Raw genomic sequence first — 19,833 nt, forward strand, 5'->3', positions numbered from 1 at the left:
TGCTGTATAAAAAAATAAAATTAAATTTAAAAACTTCTCACCTTTTAGAGAAGGCTTTTGAGAGGGCATTTTCCACTCCTTAATGGGTTGTATCTGTTTATCCTTTGGTGACTAAAGGATTATATATATGACTGATAATCGCTTTTGCTTGTATATACTTGAGAGTGCTGAAATGTCATTTACATATTATTTAATTTTCCTGACTTCTTATTTTTAAAACATAAAGCTTGATGCATATGATGGTTATAACTATCACTAAATATTTAACTGCATTATACCCATTTTGCTGGTAAAAATAATACTGAAACTGAGTAATGAAAATTTACCTTTGTTAAAATTCATTAGAATGTTCAGGAGTGTCTTCCCTCTGAACCATTATGACACATAGTAGATAATGTCAGGCAAACTGATAAATGTATAACCATAAATTTTGATGACCATAATGCCCAATTATAATGGACATCATATAGTGGTCGTATGCCTGAAATTCCGTAGTATGATGTGTCAGAACACACATCATCCCTGTTTTTGTGGATAGAAATCTTTTAAACAAGATGAAAAATATCAATGGGTTGTGAATGAAAATAACATATTAGGCATTATATGGTGGATTCATGTCTTCACTGGGAACAACCCTAACCTAAGACAATGAAGATTATGGAAAACCTTCTGGCATGCTCAAACTAAACTGAGTTTGGGAGTCACCATTATCCACTTGGCTCTGGCATGAGACACCCAGCATTTTTGGGATATAGTGCATGTACCTTAACCTTACTCAAGCAGTCAGTACTCAGTGGAAACAAGGTATGTGTTGGATTAAACATTGGCCAGTGAAACAAAACAGGGCTGTAGGTGAAAGAGAAGCTGGCCTTCATATAATGGAACAAGCTGAATTTACTTTTAATGAAAACTGTCTTTCAGAAGAAAAGAAGTTACTCTCTGAAATAGATTGGTAGGAATCATCTTCCAAGAGCAGAGAAAAGAATGGGAATCCACTTGGAAAGCTGATAAAAACTTAGTAATATGGTCACACAGACCCAATACATAATGCTAGAGAATGTTAGCACTCAACACTTGGAAAGAGCGTATACTCTGACACAACAGGGTCTGTTAACTATTTTACTCCAAATGGGGACCCAAGTAGTCATGGGGTAATGACCTTACATTTTTAGTTATGGAAGTTCAGGAAGAGCATCTTTTTTTTTTTAAATAAATTTATTTATTTATTTATTTATATTTTTGGCTGTGTTGGGTCTTCGTTTCTGTGCGAGGGCTTTCCCTAGTTGCGGCAAGTGGGGACCACTCTTCATCGCGGTGTGCGGGCCTTTCACTGTCGCGGCCTCTCTTGTTGTGGGGCACAGGCTCCAGACGCGCAGGCTCAGTAGTTGTGGCTCACGGGCCCAGTCGCTCCACGGCATGTGGGATCCTCCCAGACCAGGGCTCGAACCCGTGTCCCCTGCATTGGCAGGCAGACTGTCAACCACTGCGCCACCAGGGAAGCCCCAGGAAGAGCATCTTTGAGACACATGCAGAGCCACAAACTTTCTGGGTGAAATTGTAACTTACATTGCTGATCGCTGACTCACCTCTCCCAAAGGATGGACCAAAATAAGATGAGTTATAGGAATAGGAATAATACTGAACGATACCCATGTATTCCCCATGGGAGGGAGACAGCCTTTCTGCACAACAGTCAATGGGAAAATTGTATAATAGTGTGAGTTGAGACAAATGATTGACTTTGTCCTCAGCTAACATGGAACCTAGAAATGACAGAATCATCACCACTGGTGGTAACACTTGTCCATAAGAATATCTGGTATGTGGGCAAAGAACAGTTTCTTCTAGGAAGATTTAATAAACACTTCTGTGATACTTCCTGACTTCTTTTGTAACCAGATGAAACTGTATCATAACCATACTGTGATATGGTGTAATACTGGTATTGTTGGTAAGGTTCAACTGCCTTATATAAATACATCTTATGATAATGAAATGTATTGGGAAGCTGAACTAAAACCTCCCCAGGATGTGATGCCAATGGAGAGTGACTGGCCTGAGGAAGAATTAGATATAGTTCATTACTTTAAATAGCTCTGTACAAGTTTATCCCAAAGTTCAAGTGGCCATAGGTCAAGGGAGTAAAGAGATAATTAAATTGGTACATCAATATAAAGATGTTTTAAATGGTCTTATAGATTGGAAGAATTATTTCTTTGAGCCTATTTTCATCCTTCATTGCCTTCTGCAAGTATTAGATATGGTTATGTTGTTCTTGCTTACCTTATATATAAATGCTGTACTAATTGTAAAAGCCCAAAATGACTGTTTTGTTGTTAAAAAGACCATGATTGAGAGAGAGAGTAGATTGTAAGGAAAGAGACAACACAGTAGGTCTAGCTGCTTACTCCTTGAAAGTCTCCAAGGAAACCATGCTTGGCCCTTGGCCAACCCTGGGAATGTGGTCGTCAAATGGTTTTATTTTGTTTGTTTTGTTTTGTTTGCTTTTCTGTTTTCTTCCAGTTTTATTGAGATATAATTGACTTATAGCACTGTATAAGTTTAAGGTGTACAACACAATGATTTGACTTACATACATCCTGAAATGATTAACACAGTAGGTTTAGGGAACATCCATCGTCTCGTGTAGATACACATTAAAGAAATAGAAAAAAATATTTTTTCCCTTGTGATGAGAACTCCTGGGAGTTACTCTCTTAATAACTTTCATTTATAATATATAGCAGTGTTAATTATACTTGTCATGTTGTACATTATATCCCTAGTACTTACTTATCTTATAATTGCAAGTTTGTAGCTTTTGACTACCTTCATCTAATTCCCCCTTCCCCCACCATCTGCCTCTGGTAGTCACAAATCTGATCTCTTTTTCTGTAAGTTTGTTTGGTTGGTTTTTGCCTGCGCCACGCGGCATGTGGGATTTTAGTTCCATGACCAGGGATCGAACCTGCGCCCCCTGCAGTGGAAGCGCGGAGTCTTAACCATTGGACGGCCAGGGAAGTCCCAAGTTTGTTTGTTTTTGAAATATAATTGACCTACAACGCTATGTTAGTTCCTGGTATGTAACACAGTGATTCAATATTTCTATGCATTTGAAAATGATCACCATGATTGTCTAGTTGTCATTTGTTACCATAAAAAGATATTACATAATTATTGACCGTATTCCACACACTGTGCATTCCATACCAGTGACTCATTTATTTTGTAACTGAAATTTGTGCCTCTTTATCTCGCTGTATACAATGGAATATTACTCAGCCATAAAAAAATGAAATCTTAACCATTTGCGACAACATGAATGGATCTAGAAGATATTATGCTAAGTGAAATAAGTCAGGCAGAGAAAGACAAATACTGTATGATTTCACTTATATGTGGACTCTAAAGAACAAAACAAATGAACAAACATAACCAAATAGAAACAGAGTCATAGATACAGAGAGCAAACAGGTGGTTGCCAGAGGTGGGGGGCAGTGGGGGGAGGAGAGAAATAGGTGAGGGAGATTAAAAGGTACAGACTTCCAGTTACAAAATAAATGAGTCAAAGTGTTCTTTATGTTAGTGATTGATGATTTTGTTATACACATCTGGAGCAACAATCAGGATAAATAATATGCACCTGGTTTTGTTGTTGGGGTCCTGAGTTTGGAGCAGCATGGCCAACTGCTAGCAGAATTATCTAGTGACCAGTCCCCCATCTGAGCCTCAGATCCTGAGACTCAAATTGGCTTCCTGGGCAGAGATATGTAACACATGTCCTTATACTTTGCTGCCAAAGAGATAGCACTCCTGTGTGGTCTCAGATGAGGAAGAACTTAGCTACATTAATATCTTAAAATTTGTCCTTGAACTTAAAGCATGACTAAAAACTATCTGAAACATTTCTGGTTACATTAAATTTTCTCTACTGTCCTAGTATATGAAATTAACTGGAAGACTTACCAGGTGTCTGCATGCTGTACCAGTATCAATATATACATATTTGTAGTTGGTGCATTTGTATGTATCTGTTCCTGCCTGAATTTGAGATTTAGAGCCCTTTACAAAACCACTGCTTTGGCTTATTAAACCAATTTAGCAGATTAAACAAATTCTCGTCTGAGTAGGACCTGGTTTTATAGTCTTTCTCTGACTTTCTCACTGGACAAAAGGAAGCTCTTAAAATGGGTCTGTCGGGATTTTTTTAAAATATTCACTTACTCTAATAAAGGTTTTGATTGTCTTTGAAAAATGCTATAATCTGAGTCATAACCTATCTCTTAGGGTAAATTCCCCCTTTTCTGACTGCTCTTCCTCACAGTGCATTTCCTCACGCTGTTCACAGGGATCACCTTTGTGTAAGTGGTCTGTACTCCTATTTCTGTAGTTCCATAGACTTATGGGAAGCTGTTCTATAGTCTGCACCTCCTCTTTCCTTTAGGAATACTCTCATTCAAATATTATACAGAGGTTTTTTGGGGCTTTATCTTTTTTAATTGAAGTATAATTGACATACAGTATTATATTAGTTTCAGGTGTACAATACAGTGATTCCATGCCTAGGTTTTTGCTGGGGAAAAAAGTAGATTTCTCTCAGTTCTCATATATCTAAACAGCCACATCACTCAAACTTTGATTTTGTTCACAGGAATGTATCTGAAGAAAAGAATCCTCTTACTATAATCCTTGATTTTAAGTATTCTGTTTTATAAATTCCGAGCCAAATTTTTATGAAAATTTTTATTTTAAAAAAGTGGTGAGGGACTTTCCTGGTGGCGCAGTGGTTAAGAATCTGCCTGCCAATGCAGGGGACCTGGGTTCAAGCCCTGGGCCAGGAAGATCCCACATGTCGCGGAGCACCTAAGCCCACGCGCCATAACTACTGAATCCCGCGTGCCTAGAGCCCGTGCTCCACAACAAGAGAAGCCACCACAATGAGAAGCCCGCACACCGCAACAAAGAGTAGCCCACACTCAATGCAACTAGAGAAAGCCTGTGCACAGCAACGAAGACCCAACGAAGCCAAAAATAAATGTTTAAAAAAAGTGGTGACTTAAGAACAGGGAAATATAGTTTGCTTATATCTACCCTCTTTTCTTGCTTTTACATACCCCAATCCGCTCCCTCCCCCCACCATCAAGTAATTAGGTTTGACTACGTGCCTAGTGTTATTCATGTGGGTTTCAGTTAAACTAAAAGCTGAATGCCGTGGGACCAAAACCCAGGTGACAAATAACCAGACTAAAACATTTATTTTACTTAGTTTGATATAAATTCACAGATGAACTAGGTAAAATATCTTTGAGTTCACTGTAATTTAAAAATTGAACATTGTAATATAGGGTAAGAATTGACCTGACTCTTCATTTTCAGTCCACTTAAAGTGTCACTCAGAAACAAAACAACTATACAGCTGAAATTCTTCAGTGACTAGAACCATCCCAGCTTTTGAATAGACTAATGGCATTAAGCTTCTGTTAAGAAAATTGGCGAAAAACCAAGATGCTTTGAATCAATCTTCTACTCTGCCAAATATTCTTAGACCAGGTATCTCTTAGGATTGGGGAGAGGTGGGTAGAGTCTATTGATATAAAATACCTGTTTAAAAGAGCTCCCCAGGGCTTCCCTGGTGGCGCAGTGGTTAAGAATCCACCTGCCAATGCAGGAGACACGGGTTCGAGCCCTGGTCCGGGAAGATCCCACGTGATGCGGAGCAAATAAGCCCGTGTGCCACAACTACTCAGCCTGAGTTCTAGAGCCTGCGAGCCACAGCTACTGAGCCCGCGTGCTACAACAAAGAGTAGCCCCCGCTCGCTGCAACTAGAGAAAGCCCACGCACAGCAACGAAGACCCAACACAGCCAAAAATAAATTTATTAAAATATATATATATATAAGAGATCCCCAAATCACAGTAAGTAGCCAGTTGAGGAAGGATTTGAAGATTGGATAATAGCTGACTTTGAGGGGTTTTTTTCTTATTTCTTTCATTTATCTTCTTCACAAGGAATGTGAAGCCCTTTAAAGGCTTCTTTGCTGTTACACAGTGGAGGAAGTGTGCTATAGTGGAGAGATCATGGGCTTTAAAGCCACATAGAACCTGGGCTTGAATTGAATAGCAGCTCTGCAACTAACCAGCTGCCTGGACTTTAGTCAAGCTTCAGAACCTTTTCTTGTCCATAAAATTTGGATATTAAAATACCTATTCCATAAGGTTGTTAATGTTTAAACAAGATGACACATGTAAAAAGCTTAGGGTTAAACCTGACGCATGGCAGGGGCCCAATACATGTTCTCTAAACCTTTATTTTCCCAGATTTGATAGAATAGAAGCTTTTAATGAGTCAAACTTAGATGAGAAAATCATGAAAATCTGTTTTTCTAAACTCAGAAGCTATTCTTTGAGCAACTACTAGGCATTATGGGAATTTTTTTAAAATGATTAAGGACCAGTCTTCCACCTACTCACAATCTACTAGGAGAAAAAGACACATGAATAATACAACTACAGAATATAAGAGGTAGAAACAATGTGCTATTGGAATTTATAGGGTAGGGGAGAATTCTGATATGGTGGAGAGGTACTGAAAAGGAGTCCAAAGTAATTTGTGTAACAAAGTAGATATACTCTTGAAGTTCTGTTTTTTAAGGAATCAAATATAAATTAAAGTTTGCATTGGGGCGTATTCTCTTTAAATGTTAAAGCCAGAAGTTTGACTTAAACAAAATTACCCAAACATATATTTAATATAAACTACTTGGTCTTAATTTTGTTCTCATATGTCAGTTTTTAGAGGAATGGTTGCATCTTGGGAACTTCTGCTATCAGTGTGACAGTGAAATAGTTTGAGTACTGATGGCAGTTTTAAAAGTGACCTTTATTCAGGTTCTAAAAATACAGTTTGTGCTTCTTAACAAAACCACATGTCGCTCCTCCATATTGAAAGAAATGTCTTTTCTTTATAAAAGCTTGGTAAGAGTTATTGGAAATATTCAAATTGCCCTTTAAAGGATTTTTTAAAATTCTACGGCTGCTTCATAATCAAGTCCCTTGCTTAGGATCTTCTGGTTTTTTTTTTTTTTTTTTTTGGATCTTCTGGTCTTAAGTTCCACTTTTCTCATTCACACAGACTTGGACATTACATTTAAAGTTTGTGTTCAATCCCATCTCTCAAATTAAGTTGCATTAGTCTTGGATATAATCAAAGTTGTATAGTTAGCATTCATCCCTGATGAATTGATGAACACTAGCACTGGAGACTCATGCATTTATATTTCGTAATGAGAAATCAGACTATATAGATATAATCAGGTAAATACACTAGAGATGTATTACTTCCTTGTGAGTGCATTTCCCCAGTTGTGTCATAGAGCTTGTTACTTAAACCTAAATCAGAAGTGCTCTAAAGACAGGTTGCAAAATGATTGTCAAAGACTTCTTATCAACTACATTTTTTCCTTGCCCAGTTTTCTCTTGTTGGCTCTATTTTTGTATCATTTGCATTTTTTTCATCTTCGTGTTGAAATAGCTCATGCTTTATAGGAAAAGAAAGTAGTGATGTTTGGAAATCTAGGCCAGGGCCAGAATCCTGTGGGCCTACTGGCTGTTCACTGTAAGGACTGGCCACAATTTGACAGACCGTAGAATCCAGGAGTTGGAAAAACTTCAGAAAGTTTTGGATGGTTGTATCGTAATGGAATCTTGGAATACGAAGAGCAGACTTCCAGTACCAGCCCTATCATTCAGAGGCTGCATGCCCTTTTGGACAAGTTATTTTACTCTTCCAAGCCTCCACTTGCTCAACGTTAAAATGGAAATATCCTCTCCTTTAGGGGATTGTTGTGAGGATTAAATGAGGTAATATATATCAAAAATAATTATAAAATAACTATATAAATGTAAGGAAGTAGTACTAGCTTCCTGCTCCAAGCCACAGTAAACAAAAGATGGCTACCTTGAAGTGAGAGTTAAGTGTTCCCAAACTCTGGGCTTCAGTGGGACTGACACTAACCAACTCTGAGATTTTGAGCACAGCATTCTTTCTCTTTGGGCATCAGTTTCCTTATCTGTCAGATAAGATCTCAGGCTAGGTGAACTCTAAGAGTTTTCCAGCTCTAAAGATCCTAAGTGTGTCTCCTTTCACTGTCACCCTATTATTTACTTGTGATGCAAGTGACAGAAGGGAAAATATTTAAGCTCAAAATGAAGTACCATGCTTCCCTGGTGGCGCAGTGGTTAAGAATCTGCCTGCCAATGCATGAACACGGGTTCAAGCCCTGGTCTGGGAAGATCCCACATGCCGTGGGGCAACTAAGCCTGTGCGCCACAACTACTGAGCCTGCGCTCTAGAACCCGCGAGCTACAAGTACTGAGCCCACGTGCCTAGAGCCCATGCTCCGCAACAAGAGAAGCCACCTCAATGAGAAGCCCGTGCACCACAACGAAGAGTAGCCTCCGCTTGCCACAACTAGAGAAAGCCCGCGCGCAGCAATGAAGACCCAACATAGCCAAGAAATAAAATAAATAAAATAAATAAGTTTATTTAAAAAATTAAGTACCATCATAAAATTCGCCTTGTGAGTGAAATCCATGATTAAGTCTCAAAGAGAGAGTGAAAGGGCTTCGATTAATGCCTCTTTCCTTCTGAGAGCTAGGCCTTCCTATTAACTGTTTCTGTGAGCTATATTTGCCAGTCAGGTAACAATCTGAGAAGTTTCTGCTGCTACTATGCCAGCAAAGAAATATTTTGGCAGTAATGTCCTTGGCATCGAGCCAAATACGTTTCACAAAATGATATCTTATAGGAGGCAGGTTTGGGCATTAAGGAATTTCCTCACATATCTACACCCATGGATTATTCCCTTCCAAAATATATTTGCTACAGATATGTATAAATCTGTAATGCTAATTGATGAATAAATAGTACTTTATATTTTCATTTAATAAACATTTTATTGAGTGTCTGCTATCAGCCAGACATTATGCTGGATACTTTACTTAACGTTATCTCTAATTTTCATGTAACCTCAATGTCACCTAGGTGTCTCCCTGCTGGGGATGGAGGTACATACAGGGGGATGAGGAAGTTGTTGACATCCTCACAAGACCTCTGGTTCTGAGCAGCTACTTTCTGCTGAATTTCTATAAGTTTGTTCATTTTACAGTACAAAATAGGAAGATTGCTTATCATCTTGCCATGCTGCACATGCTATCTCTCTATTCCATACAGCATTCACCCAGGTGTGAAACCTAGCCTCTTCTTCAATTTACACATATAATATCTTCACTTGAGGCATTCGTGTATGTGGTAGATTTTACTGAAATAGAAGGAAGGTTAATTGTGGCATCACAAATAATTTCAAATTAACACCAAATATCTCATACCACCTGGGAGATTTTTCCTCTGGCCAGTTCATCCCACACAGAGGGATAGTCTCTCATTGATTCCTCTCTTTCTCACTTTTCCCTCACCTTTTAAATTTCCCCCTACACCTTAACCTCACTTCTGATTCAAATATATATATTTGAATATATATATATATACACACATATATATATACACACATATATATACACACATATATATACACATATATATATATACACACACATAGATAGATATAGATATGTATGTAATATTTTAGTCTTTGGTCCCTAAATGAGCCATGGACTTGCCTTTGCATATCCAGACTCATCTAGGTATATGTTCAGTGAAACAAAAAAAAGGCTTACCACTCTCAGAATCCACCCTCCTTACAAGGCAGTAGTGGTTATAAACAGCAATTTTTTTCCCTAATACCAAATAACACTGTAAGGATTGGTATTATCCTCATTTTATAGATGAGTAAACAAGCTCAAAGATTTAATGACTTGTCCAGGATTATTCATTTAGTAAGTGACAAAGTCAGATTTTGAAGCTAGGTCCATTTGCATCCAATGCACTTTCTACCAAACAAGACACGATTCAAAAAAGAAATTGGAAAAGATGTAACTTAAGGTCCTCTGGGCTTTTGAAAATAGGAAAATTGCTTTGAAAATTCATAGCATCCGAATCCATTTGGAATAGGGACGCATAGCTTTACCGTTGTGGCCCCAAAGCTGCTGTTTAAGAAGGTAGGGAAACATAAGGTTTCAGTAATTTAAAAAAACCCTGCTTGGTATCAGATAAATGGGCATTTATTATGGCTAATTAAATTTTATCTTTTAAAATTTACTTAGACATTGACTTTTACCTCATAAATATTTATTAATCCTCTCTACCTTTTTTTATCATATTTCTTTTAAAAATACTTTTTCTAATACCTGCTATTTTTTTTATTACAGAGACAATTAAAGGCAGACGCCAAAAAAGCTATTGGAAGGCTTCAACTCCGCACACTGAAACAAGGAGACAAGGTGCATTTATGACTTGTAAATGCTATTTGTTTTAAAGCAGTGCTACCAAGCCATTGTTAAAAGCTAAATGTTCTTCCAAAGTGTGATTTTCATTGGAATTTATAAATCTTATTGATTTTTTAATTTATTTGATGCTGGAGGTAGGCTGAATAATGGCCCCCAAAGACATCTAGGTCCTAATCCCTAGAACCTGTAAATGTTACCTTATATGGCAAAAAGTACTTTGCAGATGTGATTAAGTTAAGGATCTTGAGATGGGGAGATTATCCTGGATTATCCAGGTGGATCCTAAGTATAATCACAATGTCTTTATAAGAGGGAGGAAAGGGGAGATTTGACTACAGTGCAGTAGGAGATGTGACAATGGAAGCAAGAGGTTGCAGTGATGCAAGAAAGGGGCCATGAGCAATAACGGTAAGAGTATAAGTTTGTGTCATTTTAAGCCACTAAGTTATTGTAATTTGTTACAGCAACAAGAAATTACTACAGTGCTTCAGTACAACTCTACTTGAACATCCATTTTCAGATTTAGCACAATTGAAAACTACCATTGATGTATAAAACACGTATCAAAAAATAGCTATGGAAGTTTGTACTACAATAAAAATATAGCTACAGAACTTATTGAAATAAAAAATACCATTTATAATAGCACCAAAACCATTATATACTTAGGTATAAATCTTACAAAATATGTACAAGATCTATATGCTGAAAAGGGCAAAACATAATGAAAGAAAGAAATCAAAGAAGACCTAAAGAAATGGAGGGATATACCATGTTCATGGGTTAGAAGACTGTCGTCAAGATGTCACTTCCTCCCCAAACTGATCTGTAGATTCAATGCAGTTTCAATCAAAATCCTAGTTGCATCTTTTGTAGGAATTGACAAGTTGACTCTAAGTTTATTTGGAAAAGCAAAAGAACTAGAATAACCAAAACAATTTTGATGAAAAACAAATTTGGATGACTCACGTTTTCTGAGTTGCAGAATTATTTTAAAGCTACAGTAGTCAAGAAAGCATGGTATTAGGGAAAGGATGGACCTTTAGATCTTTGAAACAGAAGAGACAGTCCAGAAATAGACCCACACATAAATGGTCGATTGATTTTCGACAAAGGTGCAAAAGCAATTCAAAGAAGAAAGGGCAGCCAATTGTTGGCTCTCCATACGCAATGACTGAATATCCATAGACAAAAAAAAAATGAACCTCAATCCATACTTTATACCCTCTGCAAAAATTAACTTGAAATGGATCACAGACTTAAATATAAAACCTAGAACTATGAAATTTTAGAAGAAAACTTTGGAGAAAAATATCTTTGTAGCTTGGGTTAGGCAAAGATTACTTAGATATGATACCAAAAACAAGTCCATTAAAGAAAAAAGAGAAATTTGTTAAAATTAAGAGCTTTTGCTCTTTGAAAGACTCTGTTAAGAAACTGAAAAGACGAGCCACAGACTGGGAGAAAATATTTGCAAATCACATATCTGATAGAGGACTGTATTCAGAATATATAAAGAACTCTCAAAACTCAAGAAGAGAACAGACAGAAGGCAGATGCTATAAAAGCTATTAATGGGCTTCCCTGGTGGCACAGTCGTTGAGAGTATGCCTGCCGAGGCAGGGGACACGGGTTCGTGCCCCAGTCCGGGAAGATCCCACATGCCGCGGAGCGGCTGGGCCCGTGAGCCATGGCCGCTGAGCCTGCGCGTCCGGAGCCTGTGCTCCGCAACGGGAGAGGCCACAACAGTGAGAGGCCCGCGTACTGCAAAAAAAAAAAAAAAAAAAAAAAAGCTATTAGCTATTAGTGGAAAAATGGTCAAAGCAGACATTTTACCAAAGAAGTATATGGCTGGCAAAAAAGCACATAAAATGATGCTAAACATCATTAGTCATTAGGGAAATACACATTAAAACCACAATGCGATACCCACAGCACATTTATTAGAATGGCTAAGACCAAGAGCTGACCAGATGTGGGACAACTGGAACTCTCATGCATTTTCTGGTGAGAATGCAATGTACAGCCAGTTTTGAAAACAGTTTGGCAGTTCTGTGTGTGTGTGTGTGTGTATGTATAAATTAATTATTGGAGTATAGTTGCTTTACAATGTTGTATTAGTTTCTGCTGTACAGCAGAGTGAATGGCAGTTCTTTATGAAGTCAAATATACACTCTCAAAAGAACCCAGCAATCTCACTGCTAGATGTTTACTCATTCACATAAAAATTTGTTCACAATTGTTCATGGCAGCTTTACTGATAATTACCAGAAACTGGAAAGAACCCAAATGTCCTTCAAGTGTTGAATGGATAAAAAAAACTGTGGTACATCTATAGCATGGGATACTATTTAGCAATAAAAAGGGGGGAATCCTACTGATACATACAACAACATGGATGAATCACAAATGCATTACGTTAAGTGAAAGAAGGCAGACTCAAAGGCTATATAAGGCACAGTCCCACGTATAAGATATTCTGGAAAAGCCAAAACTACAGGCACTGAAAAACAGATAAGTGGGTGGCAGAAGATAGTGATAAAAGGAGGGGTTAATTACTAAGTGGTATAGAGGAAGTTGTTGGGGTAACAGGACTATCCTGTATCTTGACTATGGTGGTGATTAAGTGACTGCATGTTTCTCCAAACTTGAAAAACTGTATACTCAACATTTAGAGTGAATTTTATTGCATGTGACTTATACCTTAATTTATTTTAATGGAAAAACGTAGCCATAGAACTTGTGGCATTGTGTAAATTCTAAAACCAGGAAGAGGTTTAAATCAGTGCTACATGTTTCTCTTTGTACTGTTCCTCTTTGGTTGACTTTATTCTTTTACTTTATTTATTTATTTGTTTGTTTGTTTTGGCTGCACTGAGTGGCTTTGCAGGACTTTATTCTTTTACTTTATTTGTTTGTTTATTTATTTATTTACTTACTCACTTACTCACTCACTTATATACTTACTTACTTATTTTGGCTGCACCTAGTGGCTTTGCAAGATCTCAGTTCCCCAATGAGGGATTGAATCCGGGCCACAGCAGTGAAAGCCCGGAATCCTAACCACTAGGCCACCAAGGAACTTCCTTCTTTTACTTTTTTTTAAAAAAATTATTTATTTATTATTTTTGGCTGCGTTGGGTCTTTGTTGCTGTGCGTGGGCTTTCTCTAGTTGTCTAGGTGTGCGGGCTTCAGTAGTTGTGTCTCGCGGGCTCTAGAGCTCAAGCTCAGTAGTTGTGGTACATGGGCTTAGCTGCTCCGCAGCATGGGGGATCTTCCCAGACCAGGGCACGAACCCGTGTCCCCTGCATTGGCAAGTGGATTCTTTTTTTTTTTTTTTTTTTTTTTTGCGGTTTGCGGGCCTCTCACTGCTGTGGCCTCTTCCGTCGTGGAGCGCAGGCTCAGCAGCCATGGCTCACGGGCCCAGCCGCTCCGCGGCATGTGGGATCCTCCCAGACCAGGGCACGAACCCGTGTCCCCTGCATCGGCAGGCAGACTCTCAACCACTGCACCACCAGGGAAGCCCCTTTCTTTTACTTTTTAAAGTCTAAATATTTTATTTTATTTTCCAACTTCAATTACATAATACACAGTGTTATTGACTGTAGTCACCATGTTTTACATTAGATCTTCAGACCTTATTCATCTTATAGTTGAAAGTTTGTACCCTTTTATTAACTTCTCCCTATTTCCCCCATTCCTCAGACCGTGGAAACTACTTTTCTACTCACTCTTTCTATGAGTTTGACTCTTTTTTTAGATTCCAATTAAGTCTAGATAATTTTAAACTGCTTATTGAAACAGTCGTTTTAGTGATGTGATGCTCCTTCTTCTGTAGGAATTTATGTAATATATTAAATACATGTATATTCTGATTTTGCTCTGTAGTTTAATGTATTTTTCTTATCCATCTGAATAACAATAACTATTTGCTCTTAGGAAATTGGCCCTGATGGAGATAGTTGCGCTGTGTGTATTGAACTATATAAACCTAATGATTTGGTGCGCATCTTAACCTGCAAGTAAGTTTGATTTTCTTTTATGTCGTCAATAAGAATAGCTGACTTACAAAAATGATTGTAGTGGGGGAAACTATTTCGAATGTTTCCAATTTGATGTAAAGAAAGTGTTTATTTTTAACTTCTTTTCATTTAAATATAGGTGATTGCTTTATTTTTAATGTCATTAGAAGTGGTATAAGGCTAATTATACAATATTTCCATAATCTGGTACAATTTGGAAACTAGTTCCGTAAAAGACTTAAGAACCTAGCCAGCATCACTGTTTATTTAATTGTGTGTGTGTGTGTCTGTGTGTGTGTGTCTGTGTGTGTGTGTGGTACTGGATTATTTAATTCAAAATAATTCTACCAATCCTATTGAGAAAAAAATAAAATCAGCTTATGAGCACCTATTTGGAAGTCTTCATTCTTTAGCTTTTTACTATCCCTCTCCCGGAAGTTGTTCTTAACACTCTTCCTTTTAGCTATTAAATAGTGGCATTCTTGGAACTTATCACATTGCCTAAAGTATCGGAATTATGTTACACTCAATACTTTATTGTACTATATTATTGAGAATGACTAACTGTACTATTTTATAGTTAGGGAATAACAAAATAATTAAGATCCGAATTACTGAACAAAACCTTAGGTCAGGTAACATCTTAGCAATTTTTCAAGTAAGTGGTATTGAAAATAGTTTTTATGAAGCTAGAGTAATGAGGCTATATTTAAAAGTACCGTATTAGGAAATTTCCAAATTTTGTTTCTGTAATAGTGTGTTTAAAAGGAAAAAAAAAGGCATCCGTTAAAAGACTAAGTAAACTTATAGGGTAACCCATTAGTATATTAGGCAAAGTGTTGCTAGTTCACAACTGATAACCAAAATATGTGTTCTTTTCCTTCATTAGCCATATTTTCCATAAGACATGTGTTGACCCATGGCTATTAGAACACAGGACTTGCCCCATGTGCAAATGTGACATACTCAAAGCTTTGGGAATTGAGGTAAATATTGCTAAACTATTTATACGAAGGAACTTAAGCAGTGTGTTATTTATATATCTGGGCTTTCAGGAAAAAAATCCTTATTTTTTAGCTACATAATGTGCTAGACTTACGGTTTATACCAAAAATTGGACCTACTTACATCATAGTGACAGAGAAGTACCATGTTGGACCACCTCCATTTTCCTCCTTCTTCCCTCTCCTCAAATGTACTTATTATTTGGTCAGAATTGGAAGTGATGACCCCAACTGACTTCTGATACCCCTTGCTGTTTTTTACTCTCTTACTATTGCATAGCAATCAAACTTGTTGTTAACTGAGCATGTAAAGTTTGAGAGAGTATAATAAATATTAAGTTATATTTCGTAAATGAAAAAAAAAACCTACCTATTTCACAGTACACACAACAGAAAGTCAAGCTCAACAAACTCTTCCTGACTTGAGGAGATATACAGACGACAGTGATTCTCAAAACCCCTAGGGGACAGCATAGGAATGTTTTTTGAGTGCCTTCCTTGTATCAGGCATTATATTATGAAGTGTTCACCCAGATAAACATGTCAGATATTGATGACAATCTGCCTGTAACATCTTTCACCCCATTGGACCCAATTACTCCAACTGCTCTGGCTGGGACCTGCAAGAAATTTTTGTGATCATCAAAAATGGATTGTAGGTTTAAAAGGTTAAGAAGCATTGCTCTAATAAGTCACCTATGAAGAAACTTTGTAATGATACGTCAAGGAAAAACGTATACTCTGAGAGCCTCTTAATGTGTTTAAATGCTTTCCGCAGGTGGATGTTGAAGATGGATCAGTGTCTTTACAAGTTCCGGCATCCAACGAAGCATCCAATAGTGCCTCTCCTCATGAAGAGGATAATCGCAGTGAAACTGCATCATCGGGATATGCTTCAGTTCAGGGCGCAGATGAACCGCCTTTGGAGGAACATGTGCAGTCAGCAAGTAAGCACCATGCTGAGGGGCAATGAGTGCCCCACAAATGATCCATTGGGGATTAGACACCAGGCAGAGTACTCCTGCTTTTTAGCATTTATTCTATTCATCCATTAACACATTCCAGGTTTTTTCTAGTAACAATGATGCAATGCAGGATGCACCCCTACCTTAACTTAATATACACATTCAAATGTACCTGAAACAGATGAAATGCATTAAGAGTGGGGATTATTCACAGAAGAAAAAGATTTTTTTATTGGAAAGCTTCTCTCCAATGCATTTAAGTGTTGGCTTATTAACTTAGGCTAAGGGAGAAACTTTTCAACTTTAGAAGCCATTGTTTATTGCATATCAATCAGAACTTAAGATAAAGAATTCCTGGAATTATAAAACAGAATTTAATTTCCAAAAGCTTGATTTATACACAACTTCTCCAGAACGCATTTTTTGCACAGATCAGAAACTGTGTTTAAGAATGATGTGCTGCCACCTGTTGATTATTTGCCATGAAGTGAACAAACTGTAGAAAGTAAAATTGAATGTATTAATTTCAAAATTCATGTGAATCAGTATTAGCAACTTAGTAATGTCATACCAGTAGAGAGATTTTAGGGAATTCTGTTACTTTTTTCCTTAGAGAAAACCCATATACAAATTACTTTCCCTTTCTTTAACTTCCACCTTTTTCATGGTTTTTGTTGGTTTGATAGTTTTTCCTCTATCCTCATTTTGAGATAACCTAATTCTGGCATAAAAGTAGAAGGAAAATGAAATGTCAAGATGACTTGTAAAAGTTTCAGCTTCCTATGACATGAACCTTTGTCCTTGGTAGGCTTATCAGTTCCATAGATACCATTTCTACAGAAGTCACGAGGAATACCATCATGCAAACGCAAACCTCATGTTGTAATCTAATCTTTGGACATTTCCTAGAGTACAAAGTAGTCATAAGAATCTTAATAATCTGTGCTTTGTTCTACCTATAATAGATAATCATTGTCTATTTGCCCCAGATGAATTTTTGGTTCCTGTAACTGTGTGGTAATAGAATTCAGTGAAGATAAAGGACAGTGTATGGGATAATTCAGTTTAGCAGCATTGGTGGTTCAGTGGTAGAATTCTTGCCTGCCATACGGGAGGCCTGAGTGTATGGGATAATTCAGTTTATTGTCAGACCAGTTTAAAAAAAGAAAAAAGTCCCAACCTACTTTTTTTGTGTTCTATTCTTGTGTGGGAGGGTAGAAGGCAGAACAGTTTTTGCAGAGAATTTGCGAAGCAAATAAAATGATGATCCCTGTTCCTTCTCCTGTATTCTTTATCTCCATGAATGGTAGTAACACCTACCCGGGTGTGTCAAACCAGAAACTTAGGTAGATCCTAGATCCTTCCCTCTCCCCTTCCTACTGATTCAATATCATTTTTCCTCTAAACCATCCCCTAATTTCCAGCCTTAATTCAACAGTCATAGTTTGAGCCACTATCTTCTCTCTGCCCATTCCTTCTACTCTTCCTCCCCCAAGAAATTGGGGAAGCCCAGTCCAACTCCTGTTCCTCCTTTAAAACTTGCTCCCCTTTGAGAAGCTTCCTTTGACTCACCTGTGTGGTCCTACTGTCTAGGACTGTCTAGTTCGGTAGAACTTCTATCATTGCATTTATTGCACTGAATTGTATTAAAACCTTAAAAAGTCCCTTTGGGTAGGGACAGTGTCTTATTATTCACTATCGTATACCCAAGCACCTAGCACAGACTGCCTGCCACATAGTAAATACTCAAATTAAGTGTTGAATGAGTGACCACATAGAATAGATTAATTTTATCTATGATTATATATTAATAGTTTGGGCATTATGCCTATTAACCATTGATTATTATGGTGATAGTTGTGATTTAAATAACTTTGTAAACATACAATTGATTAGTTCATGCCTGTGTGTTCCATCATTGTGCTGAATTTTATCAGAGCACTGATTTTCAAACATAAGCATACATTGAGTCACCTGGAGGGCTTGTTAAAACAGAGGGGCAACCACCAGTTTCTGACTCAGTTGGTCCGGGGTGGGCCCTGAGAATTTTCATTTCTAAGAAGTTTACAGGTGATACTGATACTGCTTGTCCAGGGACCACACTTTGGGAACCACCGAATAAGGGCCCTAGTTCTTAACCCTGGCTGTACATTAGAATCACCCATAGAAACTTTAAACATTACTAATGCCTGGGCTTTACCCCAGAATTGTTAAATCAGAATCCATGAGATGTGGGGCCCAAGCACAGGTTATTTTTTAATTTTGAAATAATTTCAGCCTGACTATAAAAATGTTTCAAAAACAGTAAAAAGGATGCCTATATACCCGTCACTAAACTTCTCCAAATGTTAACATCTTATATAACCATATACAATTATCAAAATCAGGAAATTAAATGATAAAATGTTATTAACTAAACTGATCTTACTCAAATTTCACCACTTGGCCCATTAATGTCCTTTTTCTGTCCTAGGATCCCACATTGCATTTCCTCTTTTCTCATTTTTCCCCAGTTTTATTGAAATATACTTGACATATAATCAGAGTAAGATTAGTTAAATCCATCATCTCACATAATTACGAATTTTGTGTGTGTGTGTGGTGAGAACATTTAAGATCTACTCTCTTAGCAACTTTCAAGTATTTAATACAGTATTGTTAACTGTAGTCACCATCTATATGTTAGATTCCCCAGAAATTATTTATCTTATAACTGGAAACTTGTACCCTTTGACGAACATTTCCCCATTTCCCCCACCTTCCAGCCTCTTGAAACCACCATTCCACTCTGTTTCTATGAATTTGGCTTTTTTTTTTAAGATTCTACATATAAGTGATATCATACAGTATTGGTCTTCTCTGTCTGACTTATTTCACTTAGCACAGTGCCCTCAAGGTCCATCCATGTCATTGCAAATGGCAAGATTTCCTTCTTTCTCATGACTGAATAATATTCCATTGTTTCATATGTGTGTATATATATATATACACACACACACACACACACACACACACCACATTTTCTTTATGTGTTCATCAGTCAGTGGACACTTAGGTTATTTCCGTGTCTTGGCTATTGTGAATGATGCTGCAGTGAACATGGAGGTGCAGCTCTCTCTTCAAGACAGTGATTTCATTTCCTCTGGATATATACCCTGAAGTGGGATTGCTGGATGATATGGTAGTTCTACTTTTAATTTTTTGAGAATCTCCATACATGTTTCCCGTAGTGCTGTACCAATTTACATTCCCACCAACAGTGCACTAGAATTCCCTTTTCTTCACATCCTTGCCAACACTTAACTGTTTTCTTTTTGATAATAGCTATTCTAACAAGTGTGAGGCAATATCTCATTGTGGTTTTGATTTGCATTTCCCTGATTAGTGATGTTGAGCATCTTTTCACATACCTGTTGGCCATTTGTATGTCTTCCTTGG

At 37.4% G+C, this 19,833-nt stretch overlaps 1 protein-coding gene across 2 annotated transcripts in view; it reads left to right on the forward strand.

Moving 5' to 3' along the window:
- Positions 1–19,833, forward strand: part of RNF128 (ring finger protein 128) — a 97,974-nt gene that overhangs the window by 72,837 nt on the left and 5,304 nt on the right. For both annotated transcript variants that reach the window (XM_029239861.1, XM_029239860.1), the window contains exons 3-6: positions 10,327–10,398; positions 14,344–14,426; positions 15,316–15,412; positions 16,209–16,377. In XM_029239861.1, coding sequence (XP_029095694.1) covers positions 10,327–10,398; positions 14,344–14,426; positions 15,316–15,412; positions 16,209–16,377 — 421 coding nt within the window. The remainder of the gene's footprint in view (positions 1–10,326; positions 10,399–14,343; positions 14,427–15,315; positions 15,413–16,208; positions 16,378–19,833) is intronic.

This window comes from Monodon monoceros, unplaced genomic scaffold (genome assembly GCF_005190385.1).
Source record: "Monodon monoceros isolate NGI ecotype Baffin Bay Population unplaced genomic scaffold, NGI_Narwhal_1 Super_Scaffold_22, whole genome shotgun sequence".
NCBI classification, from domain to species: Eukaryota; Metazoa; Chordata; class Mammalia; order Artiodactyla; family Monodontidae; genus Monodon; species Monodon monoceros.